This window comes from Muntiacus reevesi, chromosome 3 (genome assembly GCF_963930625.1).
Source record: "Muntiacus reevesi chromosome 3, mMunRee1.1, whole genome shotgun sequence".
NCBI classification, from domain to species: domain Eukaryota; kingdom Metazoa; phylum Chordata; class Mammalia; order Artiodactyla; family Cervidae; genus Muntiacus; species Muntiacus reevesi.
Genome location: NC_089251.1, coordinates 115,704,581 through 115,729,941, shown reverse-complemented (window position 1 = coordinate 115,729,941; position 25,361 = coordinate 115,704,581). Strand labels below are relative to the sequence as shown.

Below are 25,361 nucleotides of genomic sequence, written 5' to 3'. Positions count from 1 at the left end.
ACTGAAGGTGTACAATACTGGTCCTTATGTGTCTGGCTTATTTCACTTACCATGATGTCTTCAAGGTTCATGTTGTAGCATGTATCAGAATTTCATTCCCTTGTTAAGGCTGAATTAACATTTCATGGTATGTATTTACCACATTTGGTTTATCCGTTCATCTGTTGATGGACATTTAGGTTATTTTCACCTATTAGACATTGTAAATATGCTGCTGTGGACGTGCATTCAGGCTAAGTCGCTTCGTCGTGTCCAGTTCTTTGCAACCCCATGGACTGTAGCCATATCCAAATTTCCAATAGTCTCATAAAAATGATAATTTATTTTTATACTTTTTTTTAAGTCAGGGTCTAAATAAAATCTCTATGTTAGAATTGGTTGATATGCTTTTTTAAGCTTCTCCTAACCTATAGATGGGAGTCCCAGGTGGCACAGTAGTAAAGAATCCGCCTGCCAGTTCAGGACACGCAGAAGATGCAGGTTCAGTTCCTGGGTCGGGAAGATCCCCTGGAGGAGGAAATGGCAACCCACTCCAGTTTTCTTGCCTGGGAAATCCCACGGACAGAGGATCCTGGGGGGTTATTGTCCGTGGAGTCTCAAAGAGTAAGAGATGACTGAACATGCACACACAACCCATAGCTCTCTTTCCAGTCTTGTTTTTTCTGAACTTTTAAAAGTTTTTTAAATTAAAAAATCTTTTTATTTTATATTGAAGTATAGCTATTTAACAATGTTGTGATAGTTTCAGGTGCATAGCAGAGCAACTCTACTATACATATATATGTATCCCTCAAACTCCCCTCCCATCCAGGCTGCCCCATAACATTGAGCAGAATTCCCTGTGGTATACAGTAGGACTTTGTTGGTTATCCATTTTAAATATGGCAGTGTGTACCTATTAATCCCAAACTTCTAACTACCCCTCCCTTCGTTCTTCCCTCCTTGGTAACCATAAATTTGTTCTCTAAGTCTCTTGAAGTCTGTTTTTGAAGAAACTTAAGTTGTTTGTTTACTAAGTTGTAGCTTATTGCATCTCCATGGTATGGTGAGACCTGATCCTCTGTTTTCTGTATTTTCTGTGAAGTGGTGGTTGAATCTGGAGCTTTGATTAGCTGTAGATTCAAAGTTCTGGGCTAATTTGTTTTTAGCGTGGTTTTTTTTTTCTCTTTTTAAAATTATCTTTTTTATTAGTTTTTTTTAATTTTTATTTTTTGGGAGGCAGACTAATTTGAAAGCATATAATGTCTCATTTTATTTCTTTGTATTCTTGATGTGCTATAAAATGGTAGTGTTTTAAAACTGCAGTTTCTAGCTATTGATGGTATATAAAATGCAATAGATTTTGCAGAAATCTTTTATTTACATAATTTATCTATTAGGATTTTGTTTGTTTTCTATGTAGACAGTCATGAAACGTGCAAATAATGACAGTCTTGTTATTTCCTTCCCAATTCTTGGATCTCCCCTACTCCCTTTCCTTATTGTGCTACCTGAGACCTTTATAATATTGTATATATCTGTGTAACATTGAATATAAGTGGTGATAGCAGGGACCCTTGTCTTGTTCTGGATTTTAAAGGGAATGTGGTCCACTTCACCAGTATATTTGCTATATTTGTATCAGGATAAGGGAACTCCCTTCTATTCCTGATTTGCTTGTTATTAATGTAAAGTACATTTTAAGAAATATATTTTCTACAGTTTTTGAAATAATATGATTTTTATTCTCTTACTAATATTAGTAAATTTAAAGAGTTGGATTTTTTAAATGTTAAGTCAGTCTTTCATTTCCAGAATAAACCCCAATTGATCATATTATATCTTGTTTATGTTACATAAACATGTTTTGTGTTTGTTTCCAGAACATAATTATGTGCCTTATGTTTCTTGTTTATGTTTTCGTGTTGATAATATTTGGTTTGGAAATTTCATGTTTCTGTTGATGAGCTGGTTAACTGGCCTGAAATGATTTGTTCTCATACTGTCCTTGTGAGGTTTTGGTATTCAGTTTTGCAGCTTCAAAGAATAAATTGTAGACTGTGTTCTTTTTTTCCATTTGCTGAGCAGTTTGTATAAAATTGGAATTATTTGTTCTTTGAACATTTCAGTAGAATCACTGGTTAAAAAAAATCTGAACTGGTGTTTTCTTTAGGGAAGATAATTCCTCCCCTACTGAGTCAATTAATTCTATGCTTATGTGTTTATTCAGTTTTTAAAAAATTTTTCATCGAGTCAGTTTTGGTAATTTATATCTTCCTAGAAATACATCCACTTAATCTGAGTTTTCAAATTTACTTGCATGTTGGCATAAAGTATTTTACAAATCCCCTAATTTTTTTTAATATCATGATTACTCATTGCAAATATTGTCTTGTTGTACCTTCCCTCTTTTCCTTATTGTTGCCAGAGAGTTGTCTGCTCTTTGAGTCTTTTCAAAGACCCGACTTTTGGTTTTGTTGACCCTGCCTGTTGTATGTTTGTTTTCAGTGTCACGCTTCTTTCCATTTATTCTTTTATTTTTATAATATTTTGAGAATAATGCTTGGTTCATTTATTTTCTCTATTTAGTTTCTAATAAAGTCATTTAAAGTTAAAAAGGAACTTCTGATGATCATGTTAGCTGCATCCACATACTCTTGTATATAACCTTTCTTAATATAATTCAGTTCTCAGTATTTCATAATTTTTACTACTTATTTTATTTGACCTGTGTACTATTTAGAAGCGTATTTCTTAATTTCCATTCATATGAGTTTCTTTCTTTACTTTCCTTCTCTCTCTATTTTTCTGTTATCCTTTGTTAAATTAATTAAAGAATTTTTTACTGTGCTGAGTCTTCACCGCGGTGTGGACTTTGCTCCAGTTGTGGCAAGCGGGGGCCACTGTCTTGTTGCCGTGCTCGGGCTTCTCACTGCAGTGATTTCCCTCGCTGCAGGGCGCAGGCTCTAGGATGTGAGAGCTTCAGCAGTTGCGGCTCGTGGGCTCAGAGGTTGAGGTTCCCGGGCTCTAGAGAACAGGCTCAGCAGCTGTGGTGCACGGGCTTAGCTGCTCTGTGACATGTGGCATCTTCTTGACCAGGGATCGAACCTCTGTCTCATACATTGGCAGGTGGATTCCTTACCGCTGAGCCACCAGAGAAGCCTTTATTATTGCTTTTTAACTAACTCATATTGTGGCCTGAGAAAGTGATCTTTATCTGAGTCGTCTGATGTGGTGGCCACTTGTCTCTGCTGAGCACTTGAAAGTTTGCCAGTCCAAATTGAGATGTACTATACGTGTAAATACAATACTGGATTTCAGTGACTTAGTCACTGAAAAAAAAGAAATTAAAATTTCACTAATAATGTGTTATATGGATTATTAGGCTTGTCATAGTAGCATGCATTTTAAAAAACTTCAAAATTGGTGAATTCTTGTGTTCAGTTCAGTTCAGTCGCTCAGTTGTGTTCGACTCTTTGCGACCCCGTGGACTGCAGCATGCCAGGCCTCCCTGTCCATCACCAACTCCCGGAGTTTACTCAAACTCATGTCCATTGAGTCAGTGATGCCATCCAGCCATCTCATCCTCTGTCGTTCCCTTGGCCTCCCGCCTTCAGTCTTTCCCAGCATCAGGGTCTTTTCCAATGAGTCAGTTCTTCACATCAGGTGGCCAAAGTATTGGAGTTTCAGCTTCAGCATTAGTCCTTCCAGTGAATATTCAGGACTGATTTCCTTTAGGATGAACTGGTTGGGTCTCCTTGCAGTCCAAGGGACTCTCAAGAATCTTTTCCAACACCAGAGTTCAAAAGCATCAATTCTTCGGTGCTCAGCTTTGTTTATGGTCCGTCCAACTCTCACATCCATGCATGACTACTGGAAAAACCATAGTTTTGACTAGACGGACCTTTGTTGGCAAAGTAATGTCTCTGCTTTTTAATATTCTGTCTAAATTGGTCATAACTTTTCTTCCAAGGAGCAATCGTCTTTTAATATCATAGCTGCAGTCACCATCTGCAGTGATTTTGGAGCCCAAGAAAATAAAGTCTGTCACTGTTTCCATTGTTTCTCCATCTATTTGGCATGGAGTGATGGAACTGGTTGCCATGAACTTAGTTTTGTGAATGTTGAATTTTAAGCCAGCTTTTTCACTTTCCTCTTTCACTTTCATCAAGAGGCTCTTTAGCTCCTCTTCACTTTGTCGTAAGGGTGGTGTCATCTGCATATCTGAGATTATTGATATTTTTCCCCACAATGTTGAATTTTTGTGTAGCTATTTTAATATTGAAGACGAAAGATAAAAAGAAACATTTTCAGCATACTATGCTTTATTATTTCAAGAAAGGTAAAAACATAACTAAAATGCAAAAAAAAGGTTTGTGCAGTGTATGGAGAAGGTGCTGTGAGTGGTTAAACATGTCAAAAGTGGTTTTCAAAGTTTCATGCTGGAGATTGCTTGCTGGATGATGCTCTATGGTTGGGTAGACCAGTTGAAGGTGGTGCTGATGGTGGTTTAGTTGCTATATTGTGTCTAACTCTTACAACCCCGTGGATTGTAGCCCCCTGTCCATGGGATTTCCCAGGCAAGAATACTGGAGTGGGTTGCCGTATTCTTCTCTGGGAGATCTTCCCATGAAGTTGATAGGGATTAAATTGAGGCATTAATTGAGAACAATTAAAATTAACATTATACCCAGCTTCCCAAGTGGATCAGTTGTAAAGAATCTGCCTGCCAGTGCAAGAGATACATGAGATATGGGTTCGATCCCTGAATCGGGAAGATCCCTTGGAGGAGGAAATGGCAACCCACCCCAGTATCCTTGCCTGGAGAATCCTGTGGACACAGGAGCCTGGAGCGCTGCAGTCCGTGGGGTCGCAAAGAGTTGGACACCACTGAGTGACTGAGCACACATGCAATGTCCTACCGCATGAGAGGTAGCCGACATACTCAGAATATCCACATCAAGCACTGAAGATCGTTTGCACCAGCTTGGTCATGGTAATTGCTTTGATGTTTGGATTCCACATAAGTTAAGCGAAAAAACCCTTCCTGACTGTATCTCTGCATGCGATTGTCTACTTAAACAAAATTACAACATTCCGTTTTTAAAACAAACTGCGACAGATGATGAAAAGTGAACACTGTACAATAATGTGGAATGGAAGAGATCTTGGGGCAAGTGAAATGAACCACCACCAACCATACCAAAGGCCAGTCTTCAGCCAAAAAAGGTGATGTTGTATATATGGTGGGATTGGAAGGGAGTCCTCTATTATGAGCTCCTTCTGGAAAACCAGACAGTTAATTCCAACAAGTATTGCTCCCAATTAGACCAACTGAAGGCAGCACTTGATGAAAAGTGTCCAGAATTAGTCAACAGGCTACATATATCAGGATAACACAAGACCACATGTTTCTTTGATGACCAGGAAAAAACTGTTACAGCTTGGCTGGAAAATTCTGATTCATCTGCATGTTCACCAGACACTGTATCTTCAGATGTCTATTTAGTTTGTGCTTATAAAATTCTCTTAGTGGAAAAAAAAATTCAATTTCCTGAAGACTATAAAAGGCACCTGGAACAATTCTTTGCTCAAAAAGATAAAAAGTTTTGGGGAGATGGAATTATGAATTTGCCTGAAAAATGGCAAAAGGTAGTGGAACAACCAGTGATTGGATTCCCCATTGAAGTTCTTGGTGAAAATGAAATACGTGTCTTTTGCTTTTAACCTTAAAACTGAGGGAACTTTTTGGGAACTTTTTTTCAATGTTGAAATGATAATGTTTTGGATGTGTTAAGTAAAATATAAAATGAATTTCACTTGTTTCTTATTTACTCTTTTTTAATGTGGCTGCTGGAAACTTAAAAATATACCTATGGCTCATTCATATTTAATTGGGGAGTGTTGATCTAAAAAATACTCGTTTTTTGAAACTTGCTGAGATTTGCTTTATAGTTTAGGCTGTGCTTAATTTTCATATATGTTGCATGTATACCTGAAAAGAATATGTGTACTCTAGTTGTTAAGAACAGTGTTCTATCTATGTACACAGATTAGACTTCTTCATTGTTTTCATTGAATCTTTTTTCTACTCACTGATTTTTTTTTCAGCTAGATTTAACAATAATTAAGAGAAATATGTAAAAATTTCTTGCTACAATGTGGATTTGTCATTTTCATGCTTTGCCAATTTTTACTTTATGTTTTTGGAGGTTATGTTATTAGATGCTTATACATTTAGAATTGTTGCAGCTTCTTGGTGAAACTGCTAGTCATTATGTAATAAGGTCTCTACCTCATTATTTTTTGCCTTAAAATCTGTTTTATCTGATACTAGTGTAGCTACAAAATTTTATTTTCGTTAGTATTTACCCATTCACATATTACTCCATTTTCTTCTCTTAACCTTTTTGCATCACTGTGTTTTAGAAATAGGTTTTACAAATACCTTTTTTGCCTTTTAAAAATTTTATTATTTTTAAAATTTAATTTTATATTGGATACAGTTGGTTAACAATATGTTTCACAGTGTACAATATGTACAGCAAAGTGATTCTGTTATACATATATCTACTCTCTTTCAAATTCCTTTATAAATACTTATAATTGGATTTTCTTTTTTAAAGATCTGATAATTTTTGTGTTCATTTGAAGTGTTAGTCCATTTACATTTGTTGTAGTTATCGAGTTATTTGAACCTATTCCTACTGTCTTACTTTGTACTTTGAGTATACCCTGCATTTTCTATATGCTTTCTCCCTTTTATTATCTCCTTTTATTTATTTATATTTTCTTTAAAATCAATTTATTAATTTTGGATCACAAAATATGGGGAAGACACAGGGGCAATGCCTGTGACCCCGTGGCTGTGCTTCCCTTCCATGAATACCTTTTAGAACCCCAGATTCATGCTGCCCAACCGTTGCCTCACATCCTAGCAGCTGCAGAGTGTGTCCAACCACGTGGGAAGCTTGAGCAGGCTCCCTGTACTCAAGGTGGTGTCCCGTCCAATGACGCCTTCCAGCTCACTTTTGCCACTATTGCAACAGCACTGATTGTTCCAACCGTCTGCGTTCTAAAACTCTCATGAAGGAACAGGTCTCAGGCAAGTTATGCCTGCACAGCCCTTAGAGCGTGTGGATAATACAGCCCTGTCCACACTTTTAAAGAGGCCCTTCTTAAACAGCCATGAGAAAGGCCCCTCCGCTGTACCCAGGCTTCTAAGCCCCAGGCTGCCTGTGGCACCTGGATGGCAGCCCCTGGGGGTCCCCCACAGTAAACCATTTTATTGGGCTCAGACTAGAAATCCATGGCTCTTGAGGACCCCTGTGAATTTGTCAGTTTTCTTCCTCTACGTTCCCTTCAGCCTGCTTCCGTAGCCTCATTAGGTACTACTGCCTCTGATAATGGCACTTGGCCTTCTCTTTTCTCTTCTCCTTCTGGGTGGCTTTTACTGCCTGGTACTTCCAGCCAACCTCATGAGCCAGGTGCCCTAGCTAGGCAGACTTCGCCTAGACTTCAGATGCACAATCTGAGGGTGGCAGGAACCACCATGTGCTTTTTCTGGTCATAGGGTGGTGGGATCGCCTCAGAGACCTTGAGGTGGTCCAGAGCGGCCTGGCCTCGCTTGGCCTTGTGGAGCAGCGTGCCTCAGGCCTTTGGGGGTTCAGCAGTGGTAGGGGCCGCAGAAGGGGGTTGGTGTTTATCTGTTTGCAGAGGAAGGTCAGGTAATTCAATTTACTTCTGTAGAAATTGCCAGAGATGCTGATGCCCTCACAGCACAGGACCACACCTTCTGGCCCAGAAGCACCTGCTCGGCCATGATGGCTTCGGGCATTGAGCACGATGACCTGCCGTTCTGCCATCTTTGGCAGCTGAATGGGGCTTATTGTCTGTTTTTAGATTGACTGCTTTTTGTTATTCCTTTTTATCTCTCTAGTAGTTTGGAAGTCTTCTGTGTCCTATTTATATTCTTTTGATGTCTGGTAGAAATGTCAACAGAAATACCTAGGCTATCAAAGTTTAAAGGTAGTTACTATCTTCCTCTGAAATAACGGGATCTTGGAATGCTTTAATTCCAGGCATGCACCCCTCCAATTTATGTGATGTTGTTATCTAGGAAGTTAGACCTCAGTTATTTTTCCAGTCCCACAAATTACCCAAATATTATAGTTTCACAGAATCTGTGTTTGTTTAGGTTTAACCACATATTTATCATTTTATTTGGTCAGAATTCTTTTTTGCATCTCAGTTTTTCTGTCTGGATCATGTTTTTTTCCTTTTGCCTCAAGTTCATCCCTTAATGTTTATTAAGAAAGATAAAATTATTTTAAAAAACAACTCTCTTGGTTTTTCTCTATGATACCTTTATTTTTTAATTTTTAAAACTTTTTTTTCAATTGAAGTATAATTAATTCACAGTGTTGTGTTAGGTTCTGGTATAGAGCAAAGTGATTTGACTCACTGAATCTATTCTTTTTCAGATTCTTTTCATTATAGCACAGGGAACTATATTCATACATTTTAAGGTATTGAATATAGTTCCCTGTGCTATACAGTAGGTCCTTGCTGTTTATCTGTTTTATGTGTAGTAGTGTGTGTATGTTAATCCCATGCTCCTAATTTATACCCCACTCTGCTATCCTCTTTGGTAACCATAAGTTTGTTTTTTATGTCTGTAAGTCTATTTCTGTTTTGTAACTTATGGTATCTTTATTTTGTCATTGTTCTCAAAAAATAATTTTTGTGTCCAATTGATAGTTATTTTCTTTAAGCACATTGAAAATATTATTCTGCTACATTTTGCCATCCATGTTACTACTGAAAAGTTAGCTGTTAGTTTAACTGCCATTTCTTTGTAGGTGAGATATCTTTTGCTGAGAGGCATTATAGCGTTGGGCTTCCCAGGTGGTACAGTGGTAAAGAATTCACCCGCCAAGACGCAAGAGATGCCGACTGGATCCCTGGGTCAGGAAGATCCCCTGGAGTAGGAAACGGCAACCACTCCAGTTTTCTTGCCTGGAAAATTCCGTAGACAGAGGAGCCTGGCGGGTTATAGTCCATGGGGGTCACAAAAAGTTGGACATGACTGAGCATACACACATATTGTAGCATTAGTGGTTAAAGGTGTGACCTCTGGAATCAGGCTGTGTTGTATGCTCAGTCGTGTTTGACTCTTTGCGACCCCATGGACAGTAGCCCACCAGGCTCCTCTGTCCATGGGATTCTCCAGGCAAGAACACTGGAGTGGGTTGCCATGCCCTCCTCCAGGGGATCTTCCCAACTCAGGGATTGAACCCAGGTCTCCTGCATTGCAGGCAAATTCTCTACCATCTGAACCACCACAGAAGCCCAAGAATACTGGAGTGGGTAGCCTAACCCTTTTCCCCCGAATCTTCCTGACCCAGGAATCTTCTGCATCGCAGGCAGATTCGTTACCAGCTGGGCTACCAGGGGAAACCCCTGGAATCAGACAGCCAGGATTTAAATCTTAGATCTCTGGTTTACTGGTTGTATGACACTGAGGAAACTGAGTAGCCTTTCTGCACCTCCATGTGCCTCAGTTTCCTCTTCTGTAAAATAAGGGCGATAACAGTACCGATATCTAACTCACAGCATTGTGGTGAGGATTAAGTGGACTAACATGGAGAGTATTCAGAACAGTAGTAGCACATTGTCAGTGCTAGATGGTTAGCAAAGTGTTAGATGGTTATTTTTTCTCGGTGCTTTTAGGATGTCCTTATCACTGCTGTGGAGCAGTTTCACTATGAATTTCACCTAAATTCACTAGGTGTGAATTTACTTTTACTTAAACTTTTTGAAATTCACTAAGCTTTTGGAATCTGTAAATTGTTGTCTTTTATCAGTTCTGGAAAATTCTTAGTCATCTATCTTCAAATACTCCCTCTGCTCAGTTCTTTCCTTCTGGAACTTTGGTTTGAGTGAAATCAGTGCTTTTCACTCTGTCTTTTGTGTTTCTTTAATTGTGTTTCATGGTCTCTGTGCTGTGAATAATTTGGATAATTTCTTTAAACCTATCTTCTAGTTCACTAGCTTATTTCAGCTGTCTAATACTGTTAGGCCTATATATTGACTTTTTAAATTTTCAAACTTATTATCACATTTTTCATTTCCAGAAGTTGTGTTTGGTTCCCAACCAAATATGCTTGGTCTTTTATATGTATTTTTGCCCTTCATCATGTTTGGGCTATAAAGAAAGCTGAGCACCAAAGAATTAATGCTTTTGAACTGTGGTTTTGGAAAAGACTCTTGAGAGTCCCAAAGAGATCAAACCAGTCCATCCTAAAAGGAAATCAGTCCTGAATATTCATTGGAAGGACTGGTGCTGAAGCTCCAATACTTTGGCCACCTGATGCAAAGAACTGACTCACTTGTAAAGACCCTGATGCTGGGAAAGATTGAAGGCAGGAGGAGAAGGGGACGACAGAGCATGAGATGGTTGGATGGCATCACAGACTCGATGGACAGGAGTTTGAGCAAGTTCTGGGAGTTGGTGATGGACAGGGAAGCCTGGTGTCTGCAGCCCACGCACTTGCAAACCGTTGGACGCGACTGAGCCACTGAACTGACTGATGTGTTTGACCTCACCCTTTCTTTTTTGGCCGCACTGGGTCTTCACTGTGGCGTGCAGGCTTTCTCTAGTTGCGGTGTGCCAGTATACTTGCCCTGAGGCATGTGGGATCTTAGTTCCCCGACCAGGGATCAAAGCCATGTCCCTGCATTGGAAGGCAAATTCTTAACCACTGGACAACCAGCAAAGTCCCCTCACCTTTTATTTATTTAAGCATATTATACATACATACATTGTTATTCTTGTCTGATAAGTCTAGTATCTGAAGTCTTTGCCGGTCTGATTCTGCTGCCTGTTGTTTGGAGCCTCATAGCACTGGTATGTGGACCCCTGAGAACAGGGGCCAGCCTAAAGGTTTTAAACTTGGAAAGACCATTTTTAATCTCTTGCCTGCTTTCCTTCCCAGGTAATCCTGTTTTCTTGTCTCCTCCCCCTTTTTTTTCCTCAATTTACTTTTTTGAAAGGCTGACTCATTCCCATGGTTTTAAAAAAAAGTGAAAAACCTCTTTCCCAGCTCCCAGTTCCTTTCCTACTGGAAGCCTCTGTTACCAGGTCTTGTAGATACTTCCAGAGGTATTTTATGCAGATGCAAACAAATACAAATTAAAAATTCTGTTTCTTTTTAAAGCAAATGGTAGCACACTATACGCATTGTTCTGAACTTTCTCATTTTAAAAATAGTATGTAATTGTAAAAGAAACACATGCTCATTTTGAATAACATAAATACCCAAGTGTCTTCGAGTAGAAAGTGAAAGTCCCCCTGGAATTTTCATTCCCCAGAGATAACCTGTATTATGCATCTATAAATATATATTTACATAAATTGGCTTATGCAACACATACTGCTCCATAACCTATTTTTTTCTTTTTCTCCAAACTATACAGCTTGACATCTTTCCATGAATCTTATCACATCTGTCAGTGTTCTCCACATAGTGCAGCAGTTAAATGCCTGGACTTTGGAGTCAGACAGAACTAGATTCTAATTCTAGCTCTGCCGCTTAGTAGCTACGGGAGTTTTCAGAGCTGCTCTGAGCCTCAGTTTCATCATCTGTAAAATGGGGATAGAAATAATACATAGTCCATGGTGTTGTTCAGAGATCGTAGTAAGACCACGTATGACATGCTCCCTCCATAGCCAGCTGCTTTATAAGCTCTTAACAAACGGTGGTTTTTCCTATGACTCACTCTTTTTAATGGCCACTTAGTATTCTGGCCTGGAGAATTTCATGGCCTTTATAGTCCATGAGATCGCAAAGAGTCAGACTGAGCAACTTTCACTTTTAGAATCCATAGTATGATATGTCACTATTTACTAACCATTCTCCTTTTGATGGACATTGGATTGTACCCCGTTTTTTGGTTACAAATGCCAATCCAGCGAACACTGAATATACATCTTTCACCTTTGTGTGGGTGTCTTCTTATGAATTCACTGGGGGGGGGGGGTGGCGGGGGTCACTGGGTCCTCTGAATTCTAATCTTTCTATCCTCTTTCTCTCCAAGGAGACGATGAGAATGGCCCATGGAGTGAAGCTTGTGTGTTACGTAGGTTTTTGCTTTTTATTACTGCTCTTCTTTCTCCCTCTTCTGAGGTTTGGTGGGGTGGGAGGGGTCCTCCCTAGAGACAATCCCAGTCCCTCGCCCCTGCCTGCCCTCTTCCAGAGCATCCCCATTCAATATGATGTGAATCTCAGACTTCCATTTTTCCCTAAACCTTGGAACCTGACCATTCATGATCATTTACTCAAGGATTAGTTTTCAGACCCATCTACTTTCAAAACAACTCCTGGTGACTTGTAATAAATTGGAAGAATCAAAACACACTTAAATGGGATAAAAGTCTAAGGAAAGTGAGAAAAGGGCAAGGAGAAGGGGAAATCTTGTTACTAACAACCCGTTACTCTACCAATCCTGGAAAGGTACAACTGCTAGGCTTAGAGTTAAAACTAAGCTTCCTGGTGGCCAAAGCAGAAAGGGGAGCAGAATAGGTTCTATACATCATCAGAAGACCCAGAACTACTCTGCACCTTGAAAGGGTCATGAAGGGCTTCCTCTTTGGGTAATAGAGGGATGATCAGTAGGCTTTCAGAGGGGTCATGGATATGTTCACCATGTGGCTGCTTCAGGGGGAAAAGGCAAGTCACTGACCCCCAAAAAGGGGCCTGACAGAGATTTTGAGAAAGAGAGGGTGGACTCAGAACAGGATATGAGCCCCTGGTAAGATGCATCTCTGGTCAAAAGGGTGAGAAGGGTCTCAGTACAGGGTCCAAGTAACTATGAACATGGCTGGGAGGAAGGGTGAAACCGAGAGGATGAGAAAGAAGCCAGGCTTCTTTCCTGGGATGGAGGCCAGGCAGTCAGCAAACATTAACTGAACCCTACTGAGTGCCAGGCCTTTTCCAGGCATTGGGAGTACAGGGGGGCCAAGACACACATGCTGTCTGTCCTCATGGAGCTTACAGTTCAGCGGGGAAGAGAAAGGACTGTAAATTGCAGATGAGATTAGTGGTCTGAAAGGCTCTTCTCCCCTGGCAGGTTGGTTCCGAACCAGTGATCTACCTCCTGGGGGCCGTGAGCTACGGCCAGGCAGTGGGGCAGCTACCTCCAAAGCTGGAGGTTCTGGAGGACATGATGGAGGCCTACTCAGCCTCATCTGCCCAGAGGCCCAGAAGGAAGAAAAGGCGCAAGGCCCGGGGCCGTGTGAGGCGCCAGGTACAGAGCAGGGTCTTTACACTGACGTCGCTTAATCCTGCTGGGAGGGACACATGGGCGTGTGGTTCACGGAGACGGGGCTGCAGCCCAGAGCGATGCTGTGACTTGCCCGTGGTCACACAGAACGTGACAGCCAGAGGTGCGTTAGACGGTCGTCTAGCCTGGTGCCTGTGTGCGCCTTCCCCTGCACTGCCGGGTTCAGGAGCTCGACTGCAGCAAGGGAGGGAGGGAGGGCCCGTGGCCTCCATGCATTTGGGGAGAGAGTGGTCATGGACCTTCGTTCCTGGCCAACTGGCATGTCCCGCCATTCCAAGATCCTCTAGCCACCTCCCTCAGGGAGGGGGGTCCTGATGGCCTCGCTGGCCCCTTTCACCATCCCCAGGAGTCAGTCCCTGCACCCCAGGGACTCCCCCTTCTTCTCTGCATCCTCGTTCTGTTGCAGGTGGGGGTTCGTGTTCAGGAGGCCAGAGCTGAGTGTCTAGGGGTGAGTGCTTCTGCTCTGGCCATGCTGTCTCCCTTGCTGCGGCACAGGTCAGAGCGAATGTGGGGGTGCACAGGCAAGTGGGGAGATGGTGCCCCCCTCACTCTGGGGCCAGGAGGCTGTACCCAGGGACAGGGCCTCAGTTCCTCACCCTTCCCCCACAGTGTGACCCAGTGAAGGCTGAAGAGGAGGAGCCTGGTGAACAAGCAGGGGGCGAGGACTTAGGTGAGGGGCTGTGGAGGGTGCCCCTCAGCAGCCGCCGGTCTTCCAGGAATTTCTGGGGACAGTCGGGGTTCATGCCCAGCTCCTGACCTAAGCCCTGCCAGGATTCCTCTCCTCCCCCCACCATCTGCCTGCAGTCCTTCCCCAAAGGGGTGGGAGCTGCTGGCTGCCTGGACTCAGCAGACAGACATCCTAGACCCCTTGGGTCCCTGAGGTGGGACCCCTTCCTTATCTCCCTAAGCCCCTCAACCTTGAGCTGCCCCATACCCTTGTCCCTGAGCATCCCCTGGGAGCCCATGACTCTCTTTCCCTACAGCTCAGCTTCAGCCCCAACAGGAGAAGCCACCCCTGGATACTGGGGTGCGGGACACCGTGGTGCGGGACACCGTGGTCCATGCCATGCAGGAGGCGCTGTGGAGTCGGTAAGGCCTTGCTCCATGTCCTCTGACACCCAGACATTCTGAAGGGTTGCCCTCCCATGTCCCACCTCCCGGGGCTGAGCCGTGTTCTGAGGGCTTCCGTGTGTACCACTAGCCCTGTTTTGTCCTATGAGGTCACTTGCTCACACAGCAAGCCAGTGGAGAGCCGGATTTGAACCTGGGTCTCTCTGGCTGCAAGGTGGCGCTTTTCCTTTAAGCCACTGCAGCTCCCAGTGTCTGCTCGGTCCTCGTGGGTATCACTCACAGAAAATGCTTTCAGACACAGGGCGACTCTGTGCTGGGACCATCTCAGAGATCTGAGCTCAGGGCTCTCATTTTACTAATGGTGAGACCAAGGCCCAGAGAGGGCAGGATTTTGCAAAGGCCACACAGCAAGTCAGTGGCCGATTCAGGTTTATATCCAGGGCTAGGTCTCCATCCTCTGCCCTGACCAGCACCTTACCCTCCCCCCTCCCGGCTTCTGCCCCTCCATCCATACCCTGGTTCACTGGCCAGAGAGAGCAGGGGCTGAGCAATCGGAACTTGCTTTTCCACTCATCATGTGGCCTTGGCAAGCTCCTTATCTTCTCTGAGCAGCAGTCACCCATCTGTAAGTGGGGAATGATGATACTTGTTCCTCACAGAGTGTGGAGAGATGGGTTCACGTAGGAAAATGCTCAGAGTAGAAACCAGAGTTGGCCTAAACCCTGTTCCCCACCCCTGCTCGCGCTCGGGCTCAGTGCCCTGGCCCTGCCCTTGTTCCCCTCCCCACCCCACAGCCTTCGAGAGCACCCAGACCTGGTGCTGAGTGAGAAGGTCGTGGGGGGCATCGCCGCTGGCATCGAGGCAGCCCTCTTCAACTTGACACAGGCCACCAACGGCCGCTACAAGACCAAGTACCGCAGCCTGCTGTTCAACCTGCGGGACCCCAGGAACCCGGTGAGCGGGCCTCCAGGCCGGGCGAGGGCCCCTTCCGAGGTGGGAAACCCTGCAGTATCTGGGAGCCTGACCTGGGAGTGCCAGGCGGGGTTGGGGTTGGGGTTCTCCAAGCGGTGTGATGCAGCCCTTACCCCCGCAGGAGCTGTTTCTCAAAGTGGTTCACGGAGACCTCACCCCCCATGGCCTGGTGCGGATGAGCTCAGTCCAACTGGCCCCCCAAGAACTGGCCCGCTGGCGGGACCAGGAGGAGAAGAGGGTGAGTTGTCGGATCAGGTCAGGACCCGGCAGAGGGACTTGGGGGAGGCCTGAGGATGGAGCTGGAGAGACAGAGAGTGAGGAAGAAGGCGGTGGGACAGGGGAGCACAGGATAGACAGAAATGAGGAAACAGAGCAGGCAGACAGGGAGAGAGTCAGAGAGACTTTTCTCACTGGGGGGATAAAAAGGGGAAAGAGGCAGAAATGAAGGGGGTTGGGGATGGAGAGCCTGGGAGAGGTGATGTCCCAGGAGGTGTGGTCGTCCACTGGCTTTTCTGTGGAGCTGGACTCGGGGTGTGTGTGTTGGGGTGGGGGGACTGGGGATGATGGCCCAGACTCTGAAGTCCAGGAATATCATCCGCCATCCATGGTGGGTAGACCCAGTGTGATGCCTCCGCTCTAGTTCCAGCCCCAGAAGTTCCAGAAAAGGCTGGATGTCTTCCTGGTGCCCCAGGCCCGGTGAGGACGCCCACAGCCTCCCACAGTTCACAGTTACACTCCCATACACTCTGTGTCTGTGGGTCTCTCCCTCCCTGGGAATGGCTCTGAGACAGGGAAAGTGTGGTGGGCGCTGAGCCAGCTTTGGGAGATGTTTGTGTAATGGCTGTTGGTGGCCCAGTGAGAAAGACGGGGACTGACTGAGGGAGTGGGGCCCGTGGACGGACTGGGGGCACTAAGGCCTTGTTCTGACAGATACTAGGCTGGTTAGAATTAATATGTGGAATCTAGTAGGTGCATCTGTCTACTGCAGTCTGAGTTTCTGTTGGGGCACTGTGGGGGTCAGGGAGTAGGGTCATCTCTGTAAATTGTGGGCCCATGCAGAATGAAAATGCGAGCACTTTGTTGAGTGATTAAGAATTTCAAGACGACAGCCTGGGGCCCTTCTAGAACCCTGAGCTACTGCATGGAACCCATGCCCACAAAGCCAGCCCCACAGGGAGGACTGGGCTTCTGTTCTCCAGGGCTTAGAAAGGGACAGACAGGCTTTCCGGAAACATTTCAGATAGGATGACAGTGATCAGCAATAAGGATCACAAGAAGCAAATACTATGAACTAGACTCTGGGCTAAGCACTCTATATAAGCTGTTTAATATGACAATCTCAATTTCATTTCTAAAGAACGGATCAACTGAAGCTTAGAGCCAAGGGCTTGCCCAAGGCCACACCACGTTGTGGGTTTTTATTAGTGGCAGCTGGTGGGCCGGCGGCTGTGCTTTCTTGATGACACCACACACTCTTTCCAGGACAGAGAGTGGGTGGGATACATTCTGGGGCAGATTTGACTTGTGGGAGAAGGCAAAGTTCTGGAAGACTTCTTGGGGGAGGCAGGGTTTGAGTCGGAGGGTGAATGAGTGGAATATGGAAAGGTAGGGCAGGTGATGGAGGTCTGTCCGGGTTAGGGAGTTGCAGAAGCGGAGGTGTGGAGGAAGGGAACCGGCTGGCACGGCAGGGAGCCACAGTCGAGGGACCTCGAAGAAGAAAGGGAGCACATGGGCTCCTGGTGGCCAGAGTCCCCCTGACCCCAGCTGAGCAGGGGCTGCCCCCTCCACCAGGGCCTGGAGATCATTGAGCAGCTGCAGAAGGAGCCGTGTAGCCTCCCGGCCTCCAAGCTGACCCACAAGGGGGAAGTTGAGATCCTGCGGGACATTGACCAAATGCTGACCCTGGAGGACCTGGTGGTAAGTGGGAGCCTGACCTGGTGGTTGCCAGGCAGGGCCTGTGCCCACGGGCCCCAGCCCTCACCTCCCCAGCTGTGTGGCCGTGGGCAAGTCACCTGACTACGCCTGAGGCCCAGGGTTGTCACTGTAAGTCGGGGAATGTTGGTTGCTGCACAGGGTCTGGGAGAGCATGGGGCGAGACAGCCGCCGGCACAGGGCCTGCCGACACTTTCTCAGTGCTGCTCCCCCCCCCAGGCGCCCCCTGTGAGGAGTAGTGAGTTCCCTTTCTGTAGTTCCCCCCAACCTCAGACACTCTGACCACATCCCAGGTTGGGAAGCAGGCAGGCCACGCTGTTTGAGGCAGTGACTTTTGGGAATGTAAGGAGCAGAGGCTTACTCTACTCAGAAGAAGGACTGAAGGATGCTCTAGCAGGGAACTGCTTGGAGTCCAGGGCAGTCTGTGCAGCATGTCCTTTTATCACTTGGGGTCTGCCCCATCCTTGTGTCCATCCTGCTCCTTCTCCCACCTCGGCTCCTCCGTCTTGCACTTGACCCAGCAGGGTGGAGCAGCCCTCCAATCAATGAAACCATCCAATCCATTGTCAGCCTCCTGCAGCCAATCGGAGTGCCTGCTTGGCTCACTTCAGTCACTCCCAGGAGAAGGCTGTTTTGGCTTTGGTTGGGTGTTCCATTGGTCGGATGTTCACCCTGGTCTAATCAGTTGTGTGTCCAGGATAGGGGAGTGTTGAGCAGGTCCCTTGAGCCGTGTTTCCAGGGGAAACGGCAGTGACCATGACCAACAAGAATCCCTACTCTTCTGCACCAGTATCCAAGCCAACAACCAGAATTGCTGGCGGCGCAGAGAAGAGCCCTAAGGGTGTGTGGCTGTTCCCCAACCCAAACCAATCTGTGTTCCCTGAGAAAATGTAATGTAAATATAGGGGGAGGAGCCAGAGAGAGATGGGTAGAGAGAGTGGTTGGAGAGGAGGGGAGGGGAAGATGACACAGAAAGCAGCCCTTACTCCGATTGAACACCTCCTGTGTGCCCCTTTTACAAACTGTCTCATTCAGACCTCACAATGAGTGAGATGGGTGATGCCTGTTTCCTGGGTGAGGCACCTCAAACCCAAGGTCGCTTGGTTGGCAGTGGGGGAGACTGGCACCCAGGCTGTCTGACTCCAAAACCTGAGTCTTGTCCACTGCTCTAGAGGTGGTTTTAAGGCAAAAGTAAAGTTTCAAGATCTTTTCAAATCTTCCTAAAGAAATGTTCACTGTGTGTTTAAAGCTGGTTCTATTGTAAGGTAAAAAGCTGATTTAGCAATGGGCATTAGGACTTTAAAAATGTTCATTCTCCCTGATTCTGTCATCTACTTATGAGAACTCATCCTAAGGAGGTAAATTGAAAGCTTAGGAAAATACTTTCTGCTCAAGGATGTCCTCAGTGTTATTTGTAATAGTGGAAGCCTGGGTATGACTCAGTTGTCATTCAACAGTGCGACAGTGGTGATGCGCACACTCCAGTCCACCCCATGAGCGCAGTGTCTACAGGGATCGTATAGCATGGCATATGCCTCTGCTGTGGTTCATGGACAAAATGAAAAGACAGGCTTGCATATATGATCCCAGCTCCATTTTTTTTTAAAGTAATTTATTTACGTATTTGGCTGTGGCAGGTCTTAACTGCCCTACGGATCTTTATTACAGCCTGCTGGCTTCTCTAGTTGTGGTGTGTGGGCCTAGTTGCCCTGTGTCATGTAGGATCTTAGTTCTCCGACTAGGGATCAAACCCACATCCCCTGCAGTGGAAGCCAAATTGTTAACCACTGGACCACCAGGGAAGTCCCGCAGCTCTTTTAGTAAAAGGATTCCCAAAACTTTGGGTATAGATAAGCTATTATAAAGGAATACCCCAAATATCAGCAGTTGCTTCTCAGTGGTGAGACAGGAGTGATTTTTGTGTGTTTTTTTTTTTTAATTTTCAAATTCTCTGTGTTTCCTAAATTTTTTGTAACAAGTTTGTGGTACTTTTGTAATTAAAGAATGTATTATGCTGATGCTGTCTGGAACTTTCTGGCCAGCATCTGCCCAGCTAAGGCCAAGGTAACCACCCAGCCGTGAGACACCTCTCCTCCTAGCACCGTCCCATCCAGCCCTGAGCTCTCTTTTGCTCCAGCTCTGGAGCAGAGGCCTGGTTTATGGTATGTGGGTCCAGTTCCCCCTGTGACTGCAGAACTACTGTGTGACCCTAGGCAAGTCCCTCTGTTTCTGCCTCTGGAAAATGGGGACACTGTTCCTCACACGGCTCTCAGAGGTTCAGATGAGACCAGGGGTGTTTGTTTAGAGACATAAAACCACATCGCTGAGGCCCCCATATACCAGGAGGCCTCCTGACTCCCCCAGCTGCCTTCCCAGCCCACCCCCTCTCCCCTCTTGTGCCTCCCAGGGACCCATGGTATCCACAGACAGTGGCCCACTGGCCCTGCCCGCTACATCGAAGGACAGCTCCCTCAAAGCCGCCAGGAGGATGGGGGATGATGCTTTCCAGAGAACCCCAAGCCAAGTCCCTGTGTCCTTTCCAGATATGCCCCCAAACAAGAAGCGGCCTCCAGCAGAGTGCAAGGACAGGTGTGGGGAAGTGTGCAAGGAGGTGGGTAACCCAGCAGGGTGGGTAGGCGAGGCACCCACTGGGGCAGCAGACACAGCCTGAGCTTTTCCATATGGCCTTGGGCAAATCTTGCCTCTTGTTGGGCCTCAGTTTGCCCGTCTGTGCAGTGGAACTAATCACCCCCGCCTACTGGTCTCCACCTTGTAAGGCCTTACTTGGACCAGTGTTCCAGCACTCACTGGGGTCACAGGGCCTTCTCTGAAAACTAAGGAGCTGCTGGGGAAGCCCTGATGACCTGCTCTGCCTGGCCCTGTCTCCCTGTCCTTTCTTCTAGGCTCCAGATGCCTGCTGGGCCCACAAAAGCCCTGCCCATCCAGCTGCCCTGGGAGGGGTCTCTGGACGTGTTCTGCATCAAGCGGTTCCGGGTCAAGGCCCAGCTGATCTCAGGACACAGCTGTCGCCTCATCCAGGTACTCCTGCCCTGCTCTCCAGGGACTCCTTTGCACACTAACCAGCCCCCTCAGCTATGCACACTGCCATTCATTCATTGACATACTCATTGTTCTGAAACAAATCGTCAGCACCCTGTCTGTGCTTGACCCCATACTAGGCACAGGGGCAAATGAGATGCCAGTCCCACTTCACACATGGCCAAAGGACTCCCTGTAACCCAAAGCATAAAGCAGGAAGGACGCAGGACAAGGTCTGGTGTTTCCTGGTCAGAGAAAACCAGGAGTGAGCGAGTGATTAGCTAAAGCATTGGATAAGGAGTTAGAGGAGGGAGGGAGGGGTTTCTGAGAAGTTGCAGATTGACCAGGACAGGCTGTAGGCCTCCAGGGGTAATTAGGGCCCCAACAACCATGGGGGGCCCTGATAGACTGCCTGCCCATCCTCTTGGCCACAGGCTGTAACTTCCGGGTAGCTGGTCCTGAGTCTGCCCTAAGTGGGTGGGAAGTTGGGAGGCTGACTGGCCATCCTACCTGCCTGCAGGCCCTGCCGCAGGTGATCCGCTCTGCAAGCTGCATCGCCCCGGATGCTATCTGGGACTTTCTGGCCAGCATCTGCCCAGCTGAGACCAAGGTAACCACCCAGCCGTGAGAACCACCTCTCCTCCTAGCACTGTCCCCCCAGCCCTGAGCTTTCTTTTGCTCCAGCTCTGGAGCAGATGCCTGGTTTAAGATATCTGGGTCCAGTTCCCCCCCAGTGACTGAAGACCTCCTGTATGACCCTGGGCAAGTCCCTCTGTTCCCACCTCTGAAAAATGGGGACCCTGTTCCTCACACGGCTTTCAGAGGTTCAGATGAGACCAGGGGTGTTCACAGGAGCAAAGCATGCTGCTGCTGCTGCTAAGTCGCTTCAGTCGTGTCTGACTCTGTGCGACTCCATAGACGGCAGCCTACCAGGCTCCCCCGTCCCTGGGATTCTCCAGGCAAGAACACTGGAGTGGGTTGCCAATGCATGAAAGTGAAAAGTGAAAGTGAAGTCGCTCAGTCGAGTCCGACTCTTAGCGACCCCATGGACTGCAGCCTACCAGGCTCCTCCATCCATGGGATTTTCCAGGCAAGAGTACTGGAGTGGGGGGCCATTGCCTTCTCTGGGAGCAAAGCATAACTGTTGCTAAACCTGCTCTCCTTCCTGCAACCGCAGGACGTCTGCGTGGTCAGACTGTGCCCACAGAGCTCTCGGGACACCCAGAACTGCCACCTGCTCTACTCCTACCTCAACAACAAGCAGCGCCACGGCCTGGCCGCTGTGGAGCAGGTGAGGGTGGTCCTGCTGCCCCTGCCTGCTTTCCAGCCCCTGCCCTCCAGGCTGCGCCCTCTTGGAGGTCCAGGTGAGTGACCGAAGCCCGTCCCAGACCCCGCCTCCCCTTGTTTGGTGACCAGACGGGCATTTCTGACACAGTCACCCATTTCTGTGGAGGCAGGCATGTCTCACCAGGGAACTCCCAAGACAGGCGCATGTGAGAACAGATTTGTATACCACTTAGTATGAGACCGCGTTCTGAAAGCTGTACTTAAAAATTAATTCAGTCAGTCCTCAACATTACCCTATCAGAATGGTTCTGTTAGTTTCTTCATTTCACAGATGAGGAAACTGAGGTAGGGAGAAAGCAAGTGACTTGTCTAGAGTCACAGAGTCAGTCAGTAGCAGAGACTGGGCTCCTAACCACCACATAGCCTCTCCAGTAAGGCTGATGAGAAACTAACCAGCGAGTCACGTTTGACTCAAACACGGCAGAGCAGAGGCAGGACCAGGAATAACTGGCTGAAAGCCAGACCTAAATAAAAGAGGAAGGAGGGATGTTCTTACCACAGCTGTCCTGGGCCAAGCTTGCCTTTTGTGCATGGGTAGCCTCCAGGGCATGACTCCAGGAAAGCTTGGGAGGGGGGATGGGGTATCAAGGAGTGGGATGTGCCTATTCCTGAGCAGAGTGTTTGGTGTTTCTGGACTGCCTGATCTGGAGACACTACGGTAGAATCACATAGTCTGGAGATCAAACTATCCATGCCTCATTCTCAGCCAGTGAGCCCGTTCTCACACCATGAGAACCAGTCTTAAACCCTCCTACTTACTATTCTCAGCCCCTCTTGGGCCCCATCTTACTGCTGGAAAGCTCTCTTGGGGTCTAAGCTGTAGACCTCTTGGCCACAGCCAGAATGCAGTTTCTGGGGGCTGTGAGTTCTCTCTGTCCAGGCCTTTGGTCTCTTCCCCCCATATTTCTCCAGGCCTGGAAGCCACTCACTCAAGCCTGTTGCTGGCTGTGCTGCTCCCCCAAACAGGGCTTCCGGCCACGGAAGGATCTGGCACCTTGAGGGGGAACGTTCGCAAAATGGTCTCCTTCAACAGAAAAGTGGAGATGAGATGCTACCAGCCAGAGGACAAGGGACCACATGTGGCCCTGAAGGGCTCCTCTCCCCCAGGGGCTGCTGTGCAGCAGAGCCACGGCAAAAACAGCCTGGCTCCAAGGGGAATTTGTGCTTGGCAGAGACCACCCAGAGGCAGGGGGAGTCTGTGGAGAGAGCCTGAGACCTGGCAGGGTTCTGGGCGAGGGTCGTGGCTTGCAAAACCAGGCTCGTGCCAGTCCTGGCATCCCTATTCAGCATCACCAGCTGGCCGTGACCAGCACTGCCACAGGGCTTCCTGTCCCAACCAAGCCCTGCTCCAACATCTTGAATCCCTGGTGGCCATGACGCAGCAGCTCCAAGCCTCACTGATGTCCCCAGGACAGGAGGAACTTTCCCAACCCCCTGCTCAGCCTCCCACAGCCCCTGGGACTCTTGGCCTTCTCTGCCAACCCCTTGCAGCTCCAGAGCCCCCTGGCCCAGCCCTGGACTCCTCTTTGGGCCCTACAGATGGAGCTGGCACTGATAGTCCCCTTCCTGGAGAGACCTGACCCTCATTACTCATAGAAGAGGGGCTTTAATTCCCCCACCAGTGCTGAACTCTTAAGTGTTCCAGGGAGAGCAACGGACATAGGAAGGGGAGGGTTAGCTGTTTAAGTTTCCTGTTCTGCTATTTGCCTGGTGTTGATTTTTGGTTTAATAAAGAATTTGGCAAAGTTGAGAGTGCATCTGCTGGCTTGACAGGAGGGACCCTGGGACTGGCCCTGTGTGGGTTGGGGTGGGTGTATCTGGAAGATTCTGTGTACAGGTGTGGCAGAGCTGAAGTGCTAGGGATGGGGGAGCAGGGCAACTTTGCTTATCTGAGGCCCTGGGCCATCACTGTGCCCCAGGGCTCACCTGTTGCCATGGTGGGCTCTGGAAACATTTTTATAAATATTTTGAACTGGGTGGAAGAAGAAGTGATGGGAGAGAGGACAGCTCTAGGTTGAGGAGAGAGAGAGAAATGAGGTTTTTGAAAGGGCATTGACACTTAAAGATTGTTAGGGAGAGAAGGCGAGCAAGTTGCAGTGGTTTTTAAAATTTTCAGTTACCAAGGTTTTTCCCTTTGGATGGTTGGAGGTTACCACCATAATCCCCATGTCTCTGTTTCTGTGCGTATCTGAGGGTCACTGTGTGTCTATGTGCCTGTGAGCATGTGTGTGCGTCTGATCCTATGTTTGTCTGTGGGTCTCGGATGTCTCTTCTTTGTTTCTCTTGCCAGCCCCCAGAGACTGATGCTGGAGACAAGCAAAGGGTCTTGGCTTGGGAGGTGGACTTTTCAGGGTGGGTTTGGAGGCTTGTGTTAGGGCGGGATGGTGCTGCTTTGTTTGGGGGCTGGGGTGAGCTCCTAACAGCAGCTGCAGTTGTAAGGTGTCTGTGTGTGCACCTCCAGAGAGCTGCATGGGAACTAACTGCATCCTGGCTGCCTAATCCAGGGCCCAGAAGCAGGGCTACCATTGGAGAACAGAACATGCGGCAGGATGCCAGCCTTAATCCCCTGCCTCGGCTTGAAGGGTTGTTCCACTGCCCACCGGTTCTCCAAGTCTACCCACGTCGCCCTGGGCTGGGAACACTGGGACAGTAGTTGGGGCTGTCCCACCTCTCTGCCCCACGATCTCTGCTGCTGTCCTACTCGCGATCGACAGCAGAGGGGGCCCTAGACCTTGGGATGGAGGTCGGGGATGGCAGGATGAGGCCCAGCTGGGGGCGGGACGAAGTGTGGGAATTTAGCGGTAGGAATTGGAGGCGCTTGCGGGGGTGGGGTGGGACAGAGAGTGGGATCAGGATTGATGAACGCGGAAGGGGGCAGGGTTGCGAGGGCCTTGTCTGGGCCTCCGTCTTGTATGCAAATTACGCAAATTACCATGCAACCTGCGGCTGGATGCTGACTCGGCAGCAACTTGGGTCATTATCTTAACACAAGGCAGTAAGGGGACGGCTGCGCGCCCCTTCTGAAGGCCCAGGGCTTCCTCCCAGGAAGACAAGAGAGCGTTTACTGCTTTCCCAAGCACTCAAGGAAGAAGCAGCTCCGTACTCTGGACTGAAACTTCCTTTCGGAGCGTCAGTTTTCCCTTCTGTAAATGGGAGTGATAATGCGGCCCTCTGGCACCCTGAGCCTCGGAGAGGACTATAGGTGATTCCGTAAATCCTCAGGCTGCTTCGAGATCTGGACAGCATAACCGTCACCCACCTTTTGCCCCAAGTCCACAACCCCTTGCCTTTTATTTGGCAGAGATGGCCAGAAGCGCAGATTAGGCGAGCTGTTACTAGGGGGCGTGGCCGGTGGTTGCTAGGCTCGGGGTTGCCAAGCAACGCTGGGCGGGGCTTACGTTGCTAGGCCGGAGTGGGAGTCGCCGCCGCGGACCTGAAAAAGCCCCCTAGTTCCCCTCGGTTTTAATACAGGGAGGCCGAAGGTCGTGCTCTCCCGAGATTTTCTCCGGGTTTGTGCTTCCTCCAGGCAGAACGCCTTCTCTGAGGGTCTTTCCGGTCACACCCTCTGAGACTCCGCGAACCTCTAGGCCCTGGAGCGAGGAACCCTGGGTCTTTGTGCACGTGTCTATGCGTTTGCTTGTGCAGGAGAGGGAAGAGGGGGGCCGCTTTTGGGTTTC

At 47.6% G+C, this 25,361-nt stretch overlaps 1 protein-coding gene and 1 pseudogene across 1 annotated transcript in view; one reads left to right on the top strand and one right to left on the bottom strand.

The window, feature by feature from the left end:
• The window catches only part of SPOCD1 (SPOC domain containing 1), a 30,544-nt gene extending 7,280 nt beyond the window's left edge, over positions 1 to 23,264 (top strand). Inside the window, exons 2-14 of the mRNA XM_065928901.1 lie at positions 12,079 to 12,120; positions 13,111 to 13,287; positions 13,933 to 13,993; positions 14,307 to 14,412; positions 15,189 to 15,348; positions 15,488 to 15,604; positions 17,158 to 17,283; positions 17,518 to 17,526; positions 19,706 to 19,887; positions 20,202 to 20,337; positions 20,858 to 20,947; positions 21,515 to 21,701; positions 22,597 to 23,264. Coding sequence (XP_065784973.1) covers positions 12,079 to 12,120; positions 13,111 to 13,287; positions 13,933 to 13,993; positions 14,307 to 14,412; positions 15,189 to 15,348; positions 15,488 to 15,604; positions 17,158 to 17,283; positions 17,518 to 17,526; positions 19,706 to 19,887; positions 20,202 to 20,337; positions 20,858 to 20,947; positions 21,515 to 21,701; positions 22,597 to 23,264 — 2,061 coding nt within the window. The remainder of the gene's footprint in view (positions 1 to 12,078; positions 12,121 to 13,110; positions 13,288 to 13,932; positions 13,994 to 14,306; positions 14,413 to 15,188; positions 15,349 to 15,487; positions 15,605 to 17,157; positions 17,284 to 17,517; positions 17,527 to 19,705; positions 19,888 to 20,201; positions 20,338 to 20,857; positions 20,948 to 21,514; positions 21,702 to 22,596) is intronic.
• LOC136163142 (large ribosomal subunit protein uL13-like) lies at positions 7,274 to 7,844 on the bottom strand (annotated as a pseudogene).
• Positions 23,265 to 25,361: the final 2,097 nt, after the last annotated feature.